Genomic DNA, 21540 nt, shown 5'->3' with positions numbered 1-21540 from the left:
GTACCACTATGTAGATGATTAAGTTGATAAAGTAGAAACACAAGTGTATTTCTCTAATACATCACAAGAAATAAAAATATTCAATAAATGAGTATAAAAGAAATCAGTAAACATGGAGCTGTATGCCTCTTGTTTTCTTGAAATATAGCATCACTTATGAATTCCCAACAGAGATAATGAATTTCAAGACCGTTTTGGAGATGTTGGTTATTTTTTTAGTATTGATTTTTTATCCTTTTTTTAATTGTTGTTCTAATAATAATGATGGTTTCTTTTTCTTTTTGCTCTTGGTCTGGACAATATATTGGATGCTTTTATAAAAATTTGTTTTTTATAAAAAGTTTTGGGGGCATTGTTTCTGTTTTTGAGTTATTTCTTTTATATGTATGGGTGTTTTTCCTGCTGTAGGTTTTTGCACTACATGCTTGCAAGTCCCCAGAGGCCAGGCCAGAAGAGGTCAGTGGATTCCACCTGGAACTGAAGTGACAGAGGATTGTTAATCATTGCTCTTTAGGTTCTCTGAGAAACCAATTCACACCCAACCAAAGAGAAAAGATTCTTGAGACCTGTAGGGTCACACTCCTGGGGTAGGCATGCTCAGTGTTTAAACTTTGAGGCCTCCATGTAGGGCATTAGAGTGGCTTCCTGATCTTGCCTCTGGATATCTTATTGTTAGGGTTGGAGTTGATCTCTCATGTCTCTTCCTGCATGACAATGCAGATTGGGTTTATCAGATGAACTGCAGAATTGAGAACTCTCCTAAAGGTGGTAAATAAATAATGTTGAAGTACCATCAAAACAGTGTTTAGAGTAAGCTTCATACAAACCCAGAGGATGGAGCCTGCAGCAGAGGACACAGGACTGTGGTGGTGAGTATTTCAGTTCAAGACTAGCAAGGGAGAGGGATGGTAGATGTTGCCAGGATATTTTTCATGTGGTCTGGAAAATTCATCTACCATCTTTCAGTTTTGAATTTAGCTTTATTTATAATTAAAAATTGAAAGTAGAATGCAGACATATTCTTCTTTCTTTTTCTATGTTTTTTACTGAAAACGATTTTTAATACGATACATTCAGATTATGGCTTCCTCTCCTGCAACTCTTTTAAGATCCTCTCTCCCACTAGTTCTATTGGAATTCACACAGCTTCGAATCTCTCCTAGACAACAAATAGCCATTTAGATAATATTGACCAGCCATTTAGATAATATTGACCAGAGAATGTTATAGATATATTTTAATTAAAAACCCAATTAAGAAGGAGACAAGGAGAAAGCTAGAAAGTTAGCTGTGTGCTGGAATTCCATTTACCCCTTCTCCTAATTGGCTAAGAAATGAGCAGGCTGCTTTACATGCCTGTCATCACATCTTCCACACCATGATGACCCAATAGTGAACCAAAATAAGACTTTTCCTAACTTGCTTTTTGTCAGGAACTTGGTTTCAAAAACTAAAATAGTAACTAAGGCACAGATCCATCTGAACCTTGTAAGACCCCATCTTACATTGTTATGCCTCTAATTTGTCTGTCCTAGATAATATTCGAGTGCTATGCATAGACAAGGCAACTCTTGTGAAAGAAAGCATTTCATCGAGGGCTCGATTACAGTTTCAGGAGTTTAGCACATTATCATCATGGTGGATAGTATGTCAATATGCTGTCAGACACTGGAGCACTGGTAGAGAGCTACATTGTGACCTGTAGGCATAGAGGCAGGTATAGAACTGGGCCTAGCATGAGCTTTTGAAACCTCAAAGTCCATCTTCTAGAAGGCCACACCTCCTAATCCTTTTCAAACACTGCCACTCTCCAGTGACTAATCATTCAAGCATATGAGCCTATGGTGTCCATTCTTATTCAAACCACCATACAGTCTATTACTAAACAAGGTCACAGATTTAGGAGACCGAGGCTTCAATTTTTGAATCAATCAAATCAATCTATAAGGGGGCCATAGTGTTTTCTAAGGGTATTTATATAGGTTTGACCCTGGGATGATGAAGGAAGAGGAAGAACTGGATTGATCTGGGAAGAATAGATTGCTGTGTAGTGTGGGGAATTAGCATGATTGCTTCAGGCATTGGAGTTCTTTTCCCTTGAGGTGCAATCTAAATAATAATTTTTTAAAATGCTCCCAGAAATCTTGTGTTTTTTCAAAACTGGTAAAAGTTATTCACTGTGTTCTTCAGACCCAGTATCAAATGTCAGAGTAGGACAAATGTATCACGACTAATGAGAGGATAATTTCTCTCTTTAATGCGTTAATAAAAAGTACATACAGAAGCTAAGGTAAGATGAAGTACAATAAGGGTCATCAAAGATAAGTTGTGACCATATGTGTATTTTCATTAAGTGTTTGCCATCATGGCAATTATATAATGGGATCATTCTTTGGGTGTTGTGATCTATACCCTTGGTTGTAAACCACAGGGTCTCCAGGCCCTGAGAGACCCTTTTTAGGAAAGGAGCAGCTGAGGTTGGTCCAGTGGAAGCTCCATGTGCAGGGTAGGGAAATGCTAGGGGCTGAGTCAGGAATTGGTGGGTGGGTGAGGCAGCACCTGCATAAAGGCAGGGGAGGTGGTATAAAAGTGTGTTGTGAAGGAGAAAATATGCAGGGAGATAACATTTGAAATGTAAATAAATAAATAAAAAAACAAGAAAACACAAGAGCAAAAGAACCTTAGACAAATCACAGATGTAGGCAACCCTGGAGAAGGACAACCTACAGCAGAGATCAGGAGCTAAAGATGCAAGCATCACCAACAGAATACAAGAGATAGAAAAGAGAATCTCAGGCAAAGGAGATACCACAGATGATATTGACAATTCAGTCAAAGAAAATACAAAGTGTAAAATACCTGTAACCCAAAAGATTCAGGAAATTCAGGACACAATGAAAAGATCAAAAATATTAGAGTAACAGAAATAAAAGAGGGTGAAGAATACCAGTTTAATGGCACAGAAAACATATTCAACAAAATCATAGAATTTTGGGCTTCTGTTCAAAGACCATCTGTTGGACTCTAAAGATAACAAAACCAGGGAATATGCTCCCCCAGAGAAACTCAAGGACAGGATTCCTTGCAATAATATGAGGTTTATTAATGATAAGATGACCAGATGACAACCAGGATACTAGGGTTCTGTTGCATGCAGGCAAGAAGAACCCCAAATTAAAGCTAAGGGCAGCTTATATACTAGTTTTACAAAATTTATGAGAGCACTAATACAGTTACTTCTTAACAATAACCATAAAGGCCAAACTCCAACAGCCATTCCCAGGCCTGGTTTCTGTTCCCAGGCCTGGTTTCTAAGTAACTCAAGTTTACACCTTATCTTTTTACAACAAAGAAGGTCAGCTTAAGTAGCTTCTGTTTACCAAGGTTTACTTGTTAATGGCTCATAGACTCCTATCTTGGGTCTTTTTTCCTGGAATGTTTGTTTGAGTCTTTGGAATGTTCTCTTCCTGGGATGTGCCTCTGGGGCAGCTAATATTTGACTCAAACTTAAGAATCTTTTAATTTTAATTTCAAGCTGAGATCTGAAATTACATTCTTACATATCCTTGTGTTGTGCAAGGCTTTACCATACCTTTCTTCACTACCTGCCTTGCTTGTTCACTTTTCCTTCCTTCCATCTTGAATGCCTCTCTCATTGTGTTCCCATCCTTGAGTCTGTTAGTCCACTGCTGCCCCAACTACCTCCTTTCTCTTTCCCAAACCATTTTAGATTACTGGAAGAACATGGTGAAGACTCCCTCTGCCTTTTCCCCAGTTCTTCCTCAGTGTACAGCCTCAGCAGGGCTTTCCATCAAGGTAAGGGAAGAAAAGATGGAGAAGCAGATTTGTCTCCATTTCCTCTTCTCTCTAACAAAAGTCTGTCCTGTGTTTAACCATAGCTCCAAGTCATGCATTTATTTCCCCATATGTTTATAGACACTTACACACAGACAGTCATTGGGTACTGTCTCTAAGGGATGAAGAAGGCTTTGCATCAGTATGCTGAATATATACCCACATTTCAAACGCTTTCAAAGCAGCAAAATGAAGCTGATAGAAAGTTCAAACTTGGAGTGAAATTAAACATAGCTTCCCCATTTCCTGTTTTCTGTTTTCTTGCACTTTGATTACAGATATTTATCTTCCAAGTACAATGTCTTTGCAGGACGCTAAGTAACGGGGTTGAATTTATGGGTTTTAACACAACACTGCATGTAACACAGTGTTCTTTAACTATTTGTTCTCTCATAGATATTTAGATCCTGACCACAGTTGCCCCTCCGTCCTCTCCTTCCTGATCCTCCCCTTATCTCTGCCCTGGCGCATCTACTCCTCCTTCTTTGCCCTTTAGAATAAGGGAAGCCTCTCAGGCATGTCAAACAAATATGGCACATCAAGTTGCACCAAGATTAGGCACCTCCCCTCACATCAAGGCTGGAACTACACAACCCAGTAGGAGTCAAATTATCCTTTAAAAAGGCAAAAGAAAGAGATAGAGACATCCTCCTCTCCTGCTCTTAGGATTACCACGAGGTGATCAAAGTAAACACAACCATATCAAATGCAGAATTGCCTAGGGCAGATCCATGCTGGCTCCCTGGTTGTCAGTTCAGTCTCTGTGAGCTTCTATGACCCCACATTAGTTGATTCTGTAGGTTTTCTTGTAACATAGTGTTCTTAGTAAGTACTTATTAATAGACTGAAGGAATATATAGGGGGTTGATCCGGTACTGCTATGTATTAAAATGATAAATACTGACCCCCAAGATCTGGCTACTACCCCACTGTATTTCCCAAATACTTGTTGTTGAAAATTTTCTGGGTTCTTGATGCTGCAGCAGTCTCGCATCCTGGAGAGGCATCACAATCTGACACCTGCTGCTGGTCCATCAGGACTAAAGGAGACCTCCTGTTTTCTTTGTCATCTTCTCCTTCTCCTCCTCTTCCTCCCCTGCCATTTTTCTATCTGCATCTTTATACTGTCTCCTCCTATCTCAATCCTCTCTTCTCCTTGTGGTCCCTACCTGTGACACACACCCCACCCCCACAGCCTGGAAACTCACACTTTACCTCACTCTTTTCCCCCCAGTAATTGGCTTTTGCCAGTTTCATTTAACCAATAGTTTTAAATTGGGGAGCAAGGTTTACACAAGAAAGGCTGGTGTACATGAAGATCCTTTTATCTTGGAGCAACCAGGTCTTGGGGTTCAGAACTTAGCATTTAAATTGCACCTGAGCAAACCCTTAAAATATGCATATTAGCACTTAGGTAGTTTTGTGTTTAAAATAAAACAAGAAATAGGGAGCTAAGGTGCTATGAGAACTCAGAAAAGCTGCTGAGAAGAGGTCTGTGTTGCTGTGTGTAAGCGATCTATCCTCTCTTAGGAATGTGAAGGCCCTGAGCAAGCAGAAATGCATGGAAATGAACAGATGCTACCCGAAGTAGAATGAAGGACAAACATGACTATTGCCAGGACATCATCAGCAATGACAGAAAGCAGATCTTGATCAGACTCCTTAGTGCCTGCATGTTCTGGATCAGTAGTTCTGCATGAAGTCTTGGGCTCACATCCCCAGAAAAAAGAACAGAAAGAAAGGAAAGGAGGGGAAAGAAGGAGGGGTAGAGATGAAAGAAGGGGAGATTGGGGAGGAAGAGATGTGTTATTACAGCTAGGGTGGTTTTTCAGTTATGGTAAAGTGTTTAACTACTTCTCTGTGATTAAAAACAAAATCAGATTGTGTCAGGGTTTGGAGACCTGTGTTGGAGCTAAGCAGTACCCCAACTAGCTATTTTTAATTTTAACTCTTTAGCCACACTAACATATCTCAATGGGCTCCATGTGATATTCAGCCCGTGATACAAAATGTAACAATCACGTTCAGCCTCTCTTTTTCTGGGCCCTCCCATTATAATCAGTCTCAGTAGTGTCTTCTCTCCTTTTGCTTTCATACCACTTTTCTCCATTCACCTCTAAAATGGCATCCCACACTCTATAGGAGTCTAGAAATTATTCTTCAAATGCACATAGATTCATCAAGTTGGGAAGCCCTTGACCTAGAACCACATAGAAAACAATACTCGGGTTGGAGACACAACTCAGATGCTGAATTGCAAATGTTTCCTATCACCTTGGGTGGGAGTTACAGTTTCTGGAGTCTGAGTTGAATCTGCAGAACTGTATGGTGAGAGGAAAGAAGTCTCTGAAGTTGGAGCTACAGGTTTATTTTGAGGTCCTCTCAACCCTTGCTTCTTGTGACCACCACACCGAGTGATCATCAGACCTCCACATGAGTACAGTGACATTCATCCACATGCCTACAATAAATAAATAAAAAATGTGATAAAAGTATTTGAGTGCAGTTTAGGTGTACAGACTTATTTGTAGGAGCTAATTTATTTAGTCTTCTGGTGTATCAACTTTATTATAAAGATTCTAGCCAGCGACGGGGACACTGAAGGACAAGCTGGGTGCTCAGAACTGGACCCTTTTCCCTGTGGTTTTGGGGCTTATCCCACTCACTAGCAGTTTCTCTAACCCTCCTTTTAATGATTTTTCTTCCATCCTTAGAAATAGAAGCTGCAAGAGTCGATTTTACCGCAAGGTGTCAGCCCAGGGTAACATAAGCTTCAAAGGTCTTTTACACTCTGATGAAAGTCAGGGAATTCAAAAATTATATAAGAAGCATTAAAACATGCAGAACAGTGGAGTGCAGAAAATCTGTTTGATCCCAGCACTCAGGAGGCAGAAGCAGACTGATATCAGAAAGAGGGGCAGTTTGGGAACAAGGGTCACATTAAAAACAAGACCCAGACCTACCTTGGGAGTTACAGTGTTGAATCTGAGTTGAGTCTTCAGAACTCTGTAAAAGGGTCCTTGAAGTCAGAGCTACAGGTTTATTTTGAAATCCTCTCCACCTTGCTTCATGTGACCACCACACTGAGTTATCATCTGACCCCCACATGGGTATCATAATATTCTTTCGTGTACCTACAATAAATAAATAAATAAATAAATAAATAAATAAATAAATAAATAGCGAGATCTGAGCTAATCAAAGCTCATGATGACCCTGTCTCAAAAAAAAAAAAAAAAAAGATATAAAATTAAATAGTTAAAAAAACACCATTTGGCACTGTGTGGCAAATCAAGTGTAATCATGGAAAATGTTGACAGGCATTTATTTTTCTTTACATTTCCTAATCAGCCTAGTCTGGGAATGCTGTGCATGAAATTCCTGAGATGCTGTTATTGAGATCTCAGTCAGTAATTTCCGAGGACGGCTTCATTTCAGAGGAGTAGATTACCCACTGACATTTTCTCTACTTCCTCCTTCTGAAATTTTCACCTTATTGACAGCAACATTTTTTTTTTTTTTTTTTTTTTTTTTTTGGTTCGTAATACTTGAGTGCTCTGGGAAGCTGTCCTTAATAGAAGAGATTGGAAGGTGAGGTGGGAAGGAATAAATCTGGTGTAAAAGTCACTCACTAACTCAGATTCATTCTTTGACTGTGGTAACCGTTCTCTGGGAAAATGCTACATGTCTGGACACCAAGCACATGTTAGCTGCAGAGCAGTTGGTCTCCAAGTGTGACCTAGGATTAGTACAGTATCACCTGGCAACCGGTGAAATGCACAACTGCAGATTTCTTCCAGAACTGATCCTGGAATGGAACATGTCCCAGGAGTCAGTAGGTTTCCAGTGATCCCTTCAGTTAATTCTGAGTTCTCCTGCCTTGAGATGGATCACTACTGGGGACCCCTGCTGGCAGTTGGCATTGTGTACACAGAGGCTGAGGGCTGTGGTCTGCGGAGCAGGCTATGCTCTGCAGTGAGAATCAGGCTCCACATGGGACTGTTAGTCAGGACACCAAGTGCCTTGCCTTGGGATCCCACGGAGAAGTGGGTGAGTCCCAAGTCTCTTTCGCAGGCCCCATGCAACCTGCCTTTATAGGCCTTGGGAATCTGCTTCGGGCCTAGGAGGGGTGAGGCTGGTCTCAGGAGTGGGCAAGCATGCAGAGGTACTCAAGGCAGCCCAGCTCTGATCGCCCCTTCAGCCCCTACAGGTCTCGGGAGGAATTGCATGCATGTGGTGCACAGACATCCAGCAGGGAAAGATACATATAAATAAAAGAAAACAAACAACAACCCTCCAAAACCAAGCAACACCACAAAAGCTCCAAATGTGTCGCCACACTAATATTACCTAAAAATAAAGCCACATCTCAACATGTGTGGGAATTCTCAACATGGAAATTTGGGAAGTCTTTATCTGGGAAGTCATTATTTCAACTTTATAGTTATCCCCGAGGATGTATTTCAAGGAAATGAGAGGCAAATAGCTCTGGTTTTCTTAAAAAAAAAAAAAACTCTGAATGAATACTCCTTTACTAAGAGGCTTTAGAACAATACAGTGGTGGCTCTCATTAATTTTGTTTTCATGACTATTTCAGGACAATGTGAATACCTGCACCATATTTTAGGGGTATCTAAACATATGACCTAAAGGGTACGGTATGGATACATTTTTCATCATTAAGTGGGTATTTACATAGTTTCCATGCCCCCTATAAACTACTGTGTAGAACTGGCTAGCTGGCTGGGAATTTACAATGTAGCCTGAAGCTCATAGAGATCCATCTCTGTCTGAATTCTGGGGATACAGCAGTGTGACAACACACATGGTGACAAGAGCTGTCAAAGTGTGAAGGCTTTGAAAATGATTTTTTCTAATTCACAAAAATGCAGCCATTTCTCTAATCAGCTAGATCAGTATAGCCAATGCATATAACCACAGCAAAATACCAAAATAATGACCAGAACAAAAAAGAAAAAAAAGAAAAAGAAAAAGAAAAAGAAACTTCAAAACCCCAAACCAGTGGAACAAAAAGCCTAAACCTCAAACCAAACAAAACCCAAACCAAAATCAAACAAACAAGCAAATAAACACAAATCACTATGAGCAGTGTTCCCTTGCTGCATTTTAGCAGTGGTGAACTAAACCATGTGGCCAGCCTTGAAGGCAGGGTATAAAAGCAGTTTCAGAGGTAATAGGCTATGGAGATATTCATTGCTATGTCTCTTTAGGGGCTTTTAAGGTGAAGCCTTCCCAAGGCTAAGGATGGAATGTATTATAGGCTTTTGCTCAAAGACTTTTAACCTTAGTTACCTCATCTCCTGTAAAGATTATCGCAGACAGATCAAAACTAGTATTAATTTTTACTCTTCAACGTTTTCTCCTGAATGCTGAGCAGCTATGGATGTGCTTCTGCTCTGTCTAAAGCCCTGCCTGCTGCAAGCACAGCAAGAAGGGTATCCTGCACACCTCTGTGTAGAAACACACTTGCCCTGCCAATCTGGAACCTCTGCTCAAATATTTCTACTCCTAAGAAGATGAACATCTTCTTGATGTACAGCAATAATTTTGTAACACATTGTATAATATAATATACACCATATAACATAGACTATAATTTCTAGCATCCTAAGTATTCTTCATGCTTTGTCCTGCTTACCCATAGCTCCCCTCCTGTTTTTCTGACACATACTGCACACAGCAGCACTGACTTGGATATGATATTTCTTCCTTGGCTGTGAAATGGCTGCTGAACCTAATGAATTACAGCTTTGTTCATTCCCAAGTAGGCACTTTTTACATTAGTTGCAAATCGTGAAGTTTCTTAGGTTCTCGGCTTGAAGTATGATAGCAGCTCTTACTGTCCCCACACAGGTATGTCTAATAATGTCTTGGTCCTGACCTATAACATTGAGAAATGAATAATGGCAGTTAAACAGTTGCAGCAGTAGAATTCTCTGAAATGCTATTTCACAGAAAGTTTTACAGTTACACTTTTCAGATGATCCCTCTGAAACTCTAATATGTCATCATTTATCAAAGGCGTTTTAAGAGTGGAACAGAAATTCCAAGTTCTGTCTGTGACACTGGGTTTAACTTAATTGTGGATGATGCACTTCATATCCTGGACACATCCTTCATGCCACACACAATGGACAGCAAGTATGTAGAAGAGTCCACAGTATGTCATGCTCCATAAGTTTAGGAGCACCCATCTTGAAAGAGAGCATAACCTCCTCTGTTATACACTTTATTAGCACACCACATCACCCCCAACTTAGACCATTTGCACACATCCTTGTGGTTCAGATTAACCACATACTACTGATCATTATTCTCTCCAGTGGGATTCATGACTGCATGGTCAATAATTTGTAGTGTCCTTAGGTTCTGTTTTTCCAACAAGATTCAGCAATATTGATTAATCTGAGAAGTTGAATTTGTCTTTCACATTGATATTTTGGCCATCTGAGGCTCATGTATGAATCTCATCAGCTGCAGGTACAACACTGGTTGAAAGCTCAGGTCGTTCTCCCTGAAGGTCATGTTTGTTGTTGTTGTCCAGTTGTACTGTCACGAGATTCACAAGTGAATCCCATATATGATTCCTTTATTCTTAGCTGGATCTCATCAGAATTTCTGGGTCTGGGAGGCACCATCTTTGCCCTGAATGTAGTTCATCATGCTGGTTCTGGATACTTTTGGAATGGTGCCAGCTGTGCACATGCCTTTAAGCTGATTTCACATTATCTCACAATACTCAATATAGCCCATGAGTGTCAGGGAGTTACCTGAAATTTCCCAGCCAAATAATTGTTTGTTCCTACAGGGTTTATCATTGAATACACTTTATTGACCTAAGGGATGCTTTTTGATAATTTATTGATAATTTATTGATAATATATTTCTTCTGGCATAATATATAAAACATTTGCTAGCTGCTCTGTGAGGAAAGATTATATCTTCAGCAGGGTATTCCTGTAAATATGTTGACCATTGTGTGATTTTTCAGCCAATACTTTCATGCCTGTGTGCTAATTCAAGATCCAAAATTTCCATGGGATTACCTTCTGTCCAAAGAGGTCAAATGTGAGTCTGATGTACTCTCTAAATACTTTCCAGGACCAGTCAATGCCAATGACTCTAGTTTTAGCATCCTAGTAACGGGTAAATAGAAACAGGCAGCCATTAGCTGTAAATGATAGAGCTGTTGACTGGGGTAGCTTCAGATACTAATGGGGTCTGCTGCCAAAGGCAACCAGTGATTAAACATGTTACTCAACAGACTTTTTTCCTGAGGTCAGAAAATCTAATTTACTGGTAATAACACCCTGTGACCAGTGCATAATCTATGATGTTTTTTAACTCCTTGGGGCAAGTGAAAAAAGGAAATAGAGAAAATTCACATATACACACAAATACACACGCATGCACACGCACACACACACTGAATGAATGAGTGAATGAATGAATGAAGCAAAGGGCAGAATCTAATAAGTTTATACATGCAATTATACATGCATGGATACACATGCACACACACACACACACACACACACACACATGTATACAGACCTACAGATAGACATGTCTATATTCACACACTGAAACATTAGAGCAAAGCTCCAAAAGCAGGTTCCAAATATTCCACACATATATACATATATCAGTAACCACAACTGGTGGAGAGTAGGAACAATGATCTAATCCCCTTTAACACAACCTTTACATGGACACACATAGTCTATGGATGGAAGACACAGTTCTCCAGCCACACCACACCATGCTTTATTCTTTCATCCATCATTTATATATCCCAGCAAACTCTTTCAAGCAGTATACAATTAAATGTGAATATGTTTCAGTTTCCTTGCAATAAATGATTATGATAAAAAACAATGTGTTAATACATCATTAGCATTAAAGGGAATAACATTATGTATTAAGGTTAAAAAAACAAAGCTATTCTTATAAACCCACGTACATCCATAACCAAGCATCTTATTATAGATTCACAAAATGTAAGTAAGAACAGTAAGTTTCTCAGCTCATTTCCCTTGCTGGAAGGTAGGAATTGGCATTTATAAAAAAAGACGTAATTGTTTTATTATTTATCTTTAAAGTAATCTTGTAAAATTCTTAAAAGAATCACAAATATAAACATTTATATAATAATCAGTCATATCTACCTTAAATCCTCAAAATGCATATCTACTCATTAGCAATTCTTAGTAAACCATATCAGGAAGCTGAAGTCAAAATAAGGGTATAAGTAATCAATTAACCACTTTCCACCCTCAGTGAGGGTCCTGTAAGCCAGTGCTACCATGGTTTTGTTCTCTGAACACAGAAAGGTCCAGAGCTTTAACTAATAAAAGTATGGCTTTGTGATCTTCATAGTGTTCCCTAAGGTTTTTTACATTAGAGCCAGTAGTAAAAAACATGGCTACAGACCTTCAGTAAAGACTTTACTGTTCCAAATATTTTTTAAGTGTGGTGATCATTGTTGACAATCTACATTTTCTTTAGGGTGGGGACTGAATCATGATGTGCTCCACCAGCAATGTCTGATAGAAATCAAGCATTAATATTGTGAATGCCAGAGATACTATCAGGTGGGGTACAGGAAATACCCCTAATGTTTACAAATAACTCATAGATTAAGAGGGAATGTAAGGGCAGGAATCAGAGCAGTACTTCATAACAGCATACTCTCCTCAGGATACAGAGTCTTCATGGCCATGCCACACCAATCCTACCCCTGTGGCTGTGGTAACCCATGGGCTGCATTCCATAAATTTTAAGTCTTTTGTCCTTCCTCCTGCATGGTTCTTGGCAAGTCACTTCACACAAGCTGTGAAACTGGAGAATCTCCAGTTGTTTGCCTTTGGAAGAGCAAATGACTAATACAACGAGAGAGGAACTGTCCTCACCTCTAACCTACATTATCTTCAGCAACACTTGTGAATAATATAATAATAATAATATAATAATATGGGAACCACTTCAACACAGATCAGAAGAGATAATATGATGCTAGTGGTGTTTACTCTGTCAGGGTAGCATCATGATAGCATCACAGTATACCATGCTGGATTATCCACAACATATGCACAGCTGAGAACCATGCAAATGATAAGAAACCCCAAAAGTTCAAAAATACAGGGGACCTAATTGGTTTTACCCCTCCTCCCAGCCTGAGCTCTTAAGTTCATTTGGAAGACATTGAAGGGATGCTGCAGTTCTACTGCCAAGTCTTTTGAGTAGGTGACTAACTCCTTCAGCTTCAGCAAGAACTACAGGCATTCCTTAAGTCTTTCCTGCTCTTGTTCAATAGATAATTGTGATTTGGTGGAGGGTTATAAGCATTTGTGTGTTTTTGTGTGCACACACATACATGTGCACAGATACATACACACTCGTGAACATACACAAGTACATGTGTGAACACATGCAAGCACACTGTCACCTGTTTAGTTTCCCAATTAATGCAAATGCAAGTGGCAATAACCTGTACTACTGTAGAAAAGAAAGTTAACTTCTGTTGCATGGAGAAAGAACATAGTGTGTAGAGGAGATAAAGAACTCTGGCAAAGTGCACAGACAAGGTGACGCTTGGAAGTCCTTGTCCTTGTAGCAAAGCCCACTTAGTAAGTTCTCCAGGCTGTATAGAAAAGGCTTGGTTCCCCAGAAAGACCCAGCCCCTTGCTCTCACCCACTGCTTCCCTGTTGCTTCAAGATAAACATTTTTTTTCTCCAAAACGAGCTCTCTTAACCATAGAATGCTTTACTTAATGCACAAAGCAATGATGTCAGGAAACTAGAAAATCTTCATACAAAATCTTTAATTCCTATGAGGTGATTGTATCAGGGATTTGATTGGCTAACAGAAGGCTGATGATCTCATGGCCAAATGATGTATGATTTCATACTACAATATATTCCATGGAAGGGCTGGACCACACTGTACATTTTCATTCTTTGACTGATGAACATTTAGATAGACTCAGTTTGGGGCTGCTCTAAGGAATACTGCTAAAACACAAATGTCCCCTAGTTTTTCTGTGGACAGCCAATTCTCATTCTGGAATCACTGGGTAACCCAGAGACTGCAGTTCAACTTTCTGAAGAATGGTACATGACTTCTGGCAGGGCTCTATCATGCACTGCCAACAGCAATATCTGAAGGGTCCTCATCTCCCCCAAATTTCCATGAAGTCAATTTTAACACAGTGTGAACAAGGTTGGGATAAAAGGAGCTACTGATTGCTGCAGAAACAGAGCTGTAGTGTATCATGAGCATAAGTGGGCTGCACTGCACTGAGACAGACCTGTTCTCACACCTCACCATGGCTGTGGGAATTCTGCTTCTGTTGGAAGCAGCTGCAAGCACACTGCTTTTCAGAATGTCTCAAAGAACAAAATTCAGGCCAAGTTCCACAACCAAGGATAACTGAGCCAGTGTTAGGCAAAGGTGGAAAGAAAATGCTAGCTAGCATTGAGGATGAGAAGAAAACAGGCTGTAGGGGAGAAACAGTAAACCCCTGACCTTCCAGTGAGCTGTTATCATTCACCCTGGACAGAGAAGGGACACAACTGCCCAGCCAGCCTTTCTGTCTCCCTGGCACCTTGATTTGCCACAGCAGCCTACTAACTTTCATGTACCCCATTCCTTTGGTTTCCACCAAATGATTTTATTGTGGATGAATAGTTTTTTGCCTCTATAAACTCCTGAGAACTTTTATATTTACAACTACAGACTTTTTGCTCCTTTGTTCCAAGGTGGACATGCAAAAAGTTGGGAGGCTTCATGCAATGTTCGATGGATACAGAGTGGTAAGAACCTGAGCGACCATAGCACTTTCTCATCTAAGTTGGGTGCAATCTTTGCTAAAGATGTTCCTTCCATGACCAAGTGACCATACACACATATGCAGGAAAACACAAACATGTTTATGAGAACTCAGATACAAACACAGACAAATAGACAACCAGGCAGCCAGCCAGACACACATACACACACATTCATACATACAAGCAACCACACCCACAAAAGCCCATACAGGAAACTACCCTTCACATATGCTCAGCATGAGTACACAGATGTTCAATCATACCTGGGTAAGCACATATATATGAATGTATGTGTGCTCATAAACACAGACAATATTGTACAAAGATCTACACACATGGCCATATGTGCACATGCAGATATACACATACATTTACAAACATACAGACACACATACTGAGAGGCTCACATCCATACTCATACACCCACATGAATACATAAAATCACACCACAAATAGAAGCACAAACAACACACACACATACAAAAAAAAGTTGCACGCACACACAGAAAGGCAGAAACACAGGCAAACACACACACACACACAAATGCACACACACACATCCCTTCATTACCCAGAGAGGCAAAAGAGAAGACTGGTTTCTTTCAGCAATCTTTCAGCTTCAGGAAGAGTTACTGGGTTTTCCATGCTGTCTACAAGGTTCTTAGATTCAGCCAGGCTCTCCTGCCCTGGCTTACAAATTATTTCCCCCTTCAAAACTTTTTGATCCTGAGATATGTAATTCTAAATGGAAGTTACAATCTCTGTACAGCAAAGCTGGACCATGCAACAGCAATCATTCATGAACATCTCCTAACAAAACCTCTAGCTAACTTCAAGTTGATCCATCATAGTCTGCTCACAAAACCTGCCACAGATGAGTTTGATTTGAACAGAAGGAAAGAAATGTGACCCACAGTCATTATCGAGAAACTTTGAATGGATTGCATTGTAAAAAAATATGAAAAGAGCACCCAGGTCAGTCAGTAGGTGGCTAGGAAGTCCAAAAACAGTGATCAAATTCTACTACAAAATCCTGTAATCAACAACACTGGAAAATATGGATGGGATGGACCTAAACCACACAAAGATCCAACCAAGATAGAGAACTTCAGACCAATTTCACTTATGAATATCCATGCAAACATATTCAATAAAATTCTTGCAAGCCAAATCCAAAAACTCATCAAAACAACTTGATCCATAAAGATCAATAGGCTTCATACCAGAGATGCAGGGATGGTTCAATATATGGAAATCCATCAATATAATCCTCTTTAAACAAACTCAAAGAATAAAAATCACATGATCATTTCATTAGATGCTGAGAAAGCATGTGACAAAGCCAAATCTCCTTCATTATAAAAGTCTTGGAAAAATCAGGAATCAAGGCCCATACCTAAACCGACTAAAAGCACTATACAGCAAACCAGTAGCCAACATTAAACTACATGAAGAGAACCTTGAAGCAATACCACTAAAATCAGAGACTTGACAAAGCTGCCCTCTCTCCCTACCTATTCAATATAATACACAAGTCCTGAACAGAACACCACTGGTAATGCACTAAGATCAAGAATTGAAAAATGAGACCTCATAAAACTGCAAAACTTCTGTAAGCCAAAGGACACTGTTAATAGGAAAAAAAAATGCAACCAATTGATGGGGAAAATATCTTTGCTAACTCTACATTTGAAAAGATGGCTAATATCCAATAAATACAAAGAACTCAAGAAGCTAGAATCAAGAAACAAATAACCATATTAATAAATGGGGTACAGAGTTAAACAAAGAATTCTCAATTGAAGAATACCAGCTGACTGAGAACCACAAAAGAATGTCAAATGTCCTTAGTCCTCAGGTAATTGCTAATCAAAACAACCCTCAGATTCCACCTCAAACCCAAAATGGCTAAGATCAAAAACTAAGGTGATAGCAGATGCTGGCAAGGATGTAGAGAAAGAGGAACACTCCTCCATTTTTGGTGAGTTTATAAGCTGCTACAACAACCCTGGAAATCAGAGTGGCAGTTCCTCAGAAAATTGGACATAGTAATACCTGAGGATCCATCTTTACCACTACTGGGCATATACCAAAAAGATGCTCCAACACAGAAGAAGGACACAGGATCCACTGTGTTCATAGCAGCCTTATTTATAAAATCCAGAATCTGGAAAGAACCCAGATGCCCTTCAAAGAGGAATGGATAATGAAAATGTGGTACATTGATAGAATGAAGTACTACTCAGCTATTAAAAACAATGACTTCATGAAATTCTTAGGCAAATGGATGGAACTAGAAAATGTCATCCTGAGAGATGTAACCCAATCACAAATATCACATGTGGTATTCACTCACTGATCAATGGATATTATCACCAATGCTCAGAACACCCAAGATATAATTCGAATACCAGATGAAGCTCAAGAAGAAGGAAAACCAAAATGTGGATATTTTGGTCCTTCTTAGAAGAGGGAACAAAATAGTCATGAAGGAGAGACAGAGAAATATTGTAGAGCGGAGACTGAAGAAAAGGCCATCCAGGAACTGCCCCACCTGAGGATTCATCCCACATACAGTTCCCCACCCAGACACTATTGTTGATGCCAAGAACACTTTCTGACAGGAGTCTGATATAGCTGTCTCCTGAGAGGATCTGCCAGAGCCTGATAAATACAGAGGAGGATACTTGCAGCCAACTATTGCACTGAGAATGGGGTCACAAATGGAGGTGTTAGGGAAAGTACTCTGGGAGCTGAAGGGGTTTGCAGCCCCATTGGAGAGGCAAAAATATGAACCAACCAGAAGCCATAGCTCCCAGACACTAAACCACAAACCTGTGTACACATGGAGGGAGCAATGACTCCATCTTCATATGTAGCAGAGGATGGCCTTGTGGAACACCAATGGGAGCAGAGGCCCTTGGTCCTGTGAAAGCTCAATGCCCCAGTGGAGAAGAATCACAGGATGGTAAGTAGAAACGAGTGGTTGGGTGGGTGGAGTGGACACACACTTAAAAGCAAAGGGTTGGGAAAATGGTATAGGGGGTATTCAGAGGGGAATCCAGGAAAAAGGATAGCATGTGAAATGTAAATAAAGTATCAAATTAAAAAAAAAAGAAGAGAAGACATCATTGATGTCTGTTACAGAAACTTGTGGCACAGACTCATGGAAACTTCTTAAAGAACTATTCTGTTCTGTGAGGTCCACTGTGAGATCACTTGAATGTCAGCTACCTCCATCTGTTCCCCATCTATTCTCTGCTGTTCCTTGCCCAGCATTATAAGTTTACTATGGAGCAAGAGAACCCAGTTCAAAGTAGCAAGGGTATGGCATATACCAGGCTGGGGTAGTCCAGGATACAGCCTGAATTCATGTAATTCTTGAATCCTTAGTTCATAGAGAAATTTTCACCTTGGTCCAAACCCTATGACAGGCTGAATATTAAATTCAGGATGCTTCATTTACAACATGAGAAGACAACGATGAACATGCAGAAAATGACCAGCAGGATGTGTGATGCCATAGAGAATTGCAAGAAGCTGATTGAAGAGAACAATTCCTACAGGTGAGTCACTGACACAGTTGAGACCACACCACTATGCAGAGGATGTTCTGCCCTTCTAAGACTTTAAACAAATGTCAGGGCTCTGATTCTATACTGTCTGCCTTTAACAGGAGGCCTGCCTCTAGGCAAGGGTCTTGGATTTGTACCCTTTGAACTCAGTTGTCCTAGGTTTGAACAGTGTCTCAAACAATCCAGTCATTATTCTTCCCAACTCAGGATTCTGTAGATAGAAAAGATTTGCACCATGATGGGAATATGAATCAAACCTCAGCCTCTAGATCTCAGACACGAAATGTATAGTTCTGGGATCCATGAGACACATGGAAAGTTTGCATATATTTGAAACTCCTATCCACTCTCAGAGGGGATTTGTCCTCTAACTGCTGATGGTTTTCTAATACCACAGACATATAAGCACCCATGTGGACGATGGTCTCTTCCTTGAAGTACTTTGAGCCTTGTGGAATGTGGCTGGTCTCTGGATTTGACAGGCTTTTATTTGGTGTCCACGAGTAAACTGTGGCCCCTAGTCTGCAGCTGTCTGTGGATCAGGGTCCTTGCAAGGAGGATAGTACTTGGAGGAGTGCTGGGCAAATTGAAGTTGGCAGGAAATTGTGGTTTTCGGTTGTTTGTTCAGCAGCAGGCACTGCCGTCTCCTGAGTGAGTGTACTCAGCTGAAGCACAAAGTAAAGATGTAGTGGAATAAGAACAGAAAGCTACTGGGGGAGCAGACTGAACAGCAAGTGTGCTGTGAGGAAACAGTGCAGCTCTGTGCGGAGGCCAACAAGAAGATCTATGATCTTCTGCCAAGCAGCAGCAGGTAGGGTGTGACATCAGGGTCCGATTGCCCTCATGTCTAACCATAAACATGGACAAACCCATGTATCTGTCCACAGACTTATCCTGCTACTCACCTATGTCTCATTTAATTCTTCATTTAATCATTTACATTCTATGCAAGTAGCCTCTTTCATGAGGTTTGGTAAGCAAATGCTACTGCTCTGCATGAATCTGCAGTTCATGAGGGAGATAGACCGATCACACTTCAAGCACCTACATGCCACTAAGTTACAGGAATGCCATGCGGTATATTCTCTTTACAGTAGCATGGATCTTACAAGGAGGAAATAAAGGGCCATTGCTCACTTGCTTTATGGGAATCTCAGGCAGGAAGCAATTTTCAAGGTTGAGAGACAAGGGAAAATGCCAAATGAATAGTTCTAATTATTGTCTTTGGGAGTCTTTGGTTCTTTTTCCTTTTCCTTGTATCCCAAGATGGTCAGTCACTTCTACACTATGTAGGTCTAGGGACACAATGACAGAGCCTGAATAGCAGCTTGTCAGTCATGTTTTTTGTGAGTGCTGCTGGAGAGTTCATTCCTGGCTCTTGCATTCTGAAGCTGGCTGTGTGAATTAGAGTTTAGTGAATTAGAGTTTACTCTTTTATAATAGAAAAGACTGTGAAGTGGTCTAGACTGTGTACAGCCCTTAAAGAAAAATGTTGCTTTTACATAGATGAAGACAGGGATGGTTAAAGAGAACATGAGGGACAAAGATGAGGTCTGGTACAAGAATTGGTTTTCAACCCCTCCATGACTGTTAACTGTATTTCTTTTCATTTTAAGACCAGTAGTTGGGATACTTTTACTTGTTCCTTTTGGTTTCTGGGCCTTACATAGGCTGACTAACCTTTCGAAACAACAGGTAGATAATTTGATAGCAAAACCCGTACATTATCATGAGTTAGCTATGGAAGACCATGAGACACAGGACAAGGTTGTTGCACTATCCAGGGTATTCTCTACTCAACCTAAAAGAGGGGACTCCCACCTCTAGAAAAGGCAGAGAGGGGCCACCCAGAACCCCCTCTGGCCGGTGATCTAAACTCTTGCATAGCTTTCGAGGCTAAGCACTGCAAGGGAATATAAATAAAAATTAAAATATATTTTTGGGTTCCCTGAGGGACAAGCCTGATTGCATAAGGTTTAATGTCAAAAGTATCCCTTCTCCAGGAAAAAGACATCGGGATGGGTCTGGCCCTCATGCCTCATTGGACATTGACAGGAGGATCAGAGCCATTACAGGGTCCTCATTAATTAGTGGAGGTCAGGCCTCTATCCCTGCCTTTGCAACATTGGAATTGCCATGGTCTTTCTATACTTGGAGAAGGGAGGAGATTTCAGGGGCAGCCTTGCTTATACACTGAAGGCCTAAAATCAGCCATAGGTCTAAGTCAGCCTGCTAACACAAAGTCCTGGTTTCTGTGGACAAACACTGAACAGATGGCTATAAGATCTTGTAAACAAGTAGTCTTGGTGGAAATTTACCAGCCTAGATAGTCATATACATTATGGATAGGTATAACGCGTGCCTCCCGTGTCGCCCCATGCCCATGGAAGAGAAACAGGAGAGACAGTATTCGGGTAGTTACTGCAAAACGAGGACTTTACTTCTTGTCACGGTAAAGTGGAAAGATGGAAAGAGCAGGAAGGGGCACCACTTAGATACACCCTAGAGTGATGTATTCACTTCTGATTGGCTGTTCGCTCACCACCCAATATTATGCCTTGGGATTGGCAGTGACTTTGGCGTGCTTTCTGCCTTTGCAGCTGCGCAGTTAATTGTTTACTTCTGGAGAAGACATGAGGCCAGCGCCATCTTGGAATGGTGGATTATACCACCGTGAACAGCGGCTTCCTACAGATAGGTAGACTTGTTATATAGTACCAACTTAGATAAGGACAAGTGAATATAGACGGTCATAGTTGCCTGTTCCCTGAACCTTTACCCAGCTGATACCCTGTACTCCCCCTGAAAAACTACAGTCCTGTGTCTTCCCCTTTCCCACATTCTGCCTTTATGTGTTTATAACCACTGTGTGTAAAAAAGTAAAAATTAGGATTTGATCAGACTAGAGGAATATCTTCCTTTGCATTTGGCTGTTTTCTCCCATTCTCTCTTTCAGGTTATCTCCTGGACCCTGTTTACTGCCCTGCAGGACAAGCCACAGAACAAGAAGTAGGGGTCCACAGTCTCCCCACAAATAATACTAGAGAAGCTATAAATATAGTGGTATCCTTTCTTTTTTCATTAATATCTCTTTTACATTTCAATACTTTCCCTTGGGCAGATTTATATACTGCACACCTTTGCTGATTATAGTATCTCTTCAGTGAGCATAGATTTCCTGGGAGATGGATTCTCTGGGAATTCACAGATTGAGGGTTTCACAAGAGAAACACAGGCAGGTTCCTGCACTCCAGAT

At 40.5% G+C, this 21540-nt stretch overlaps 1 protein-coding gene across 1 annotated transcript in view; it reads left to right on the top strand.

Annotated features, from left to right (window-relative positions):
• Positions 1 to 21297, top strand: part of LOC117702796 (uncharacterized) — a 32963-nt gene extending 11666 nt beyond the window's left edge. The window contains exons 6-8 of the mRNA XM_076928209.1: positions 18103 to 18275; positions 18682 to 18721; positions 21241 to 21297. Of these exons, the coding sequence (XP_076784324.1) occupies positions 18103 to 18275; positions 18682 to 18721; positions 21241 to 21297 (270 nt within the window). The remainder of the gene's footprint in view (positions 1 to 18102; positions 18276 to 18681; positions 18722 to 21240) is intronic.
• Positions 21298 to 21540: the final 243 nt, after the last annotated feature.

This window comes from Arvicanthis niloticus, chromosome 2 (assembly GCF_011762505.2).
Source record: "Arvicanthis niloticus isolate mArvNil1 chromosome 2, mArvNil1.pat.X, whole genome shotgun sequence".
In the NCBI taxonomy this organism is placed as follows: domain Eukaryota; kingdom Metazoa; phylum Chordata; class Mammalia; order Rodentia; family Muridae; genus Arvicanthis; species Arvicanthis niloticus.
The sequence above is the reverse complement of the archived record's forward strand: the minus strand, read 5'-3'. Positions and strand labels throughout refer to the sequence as shown.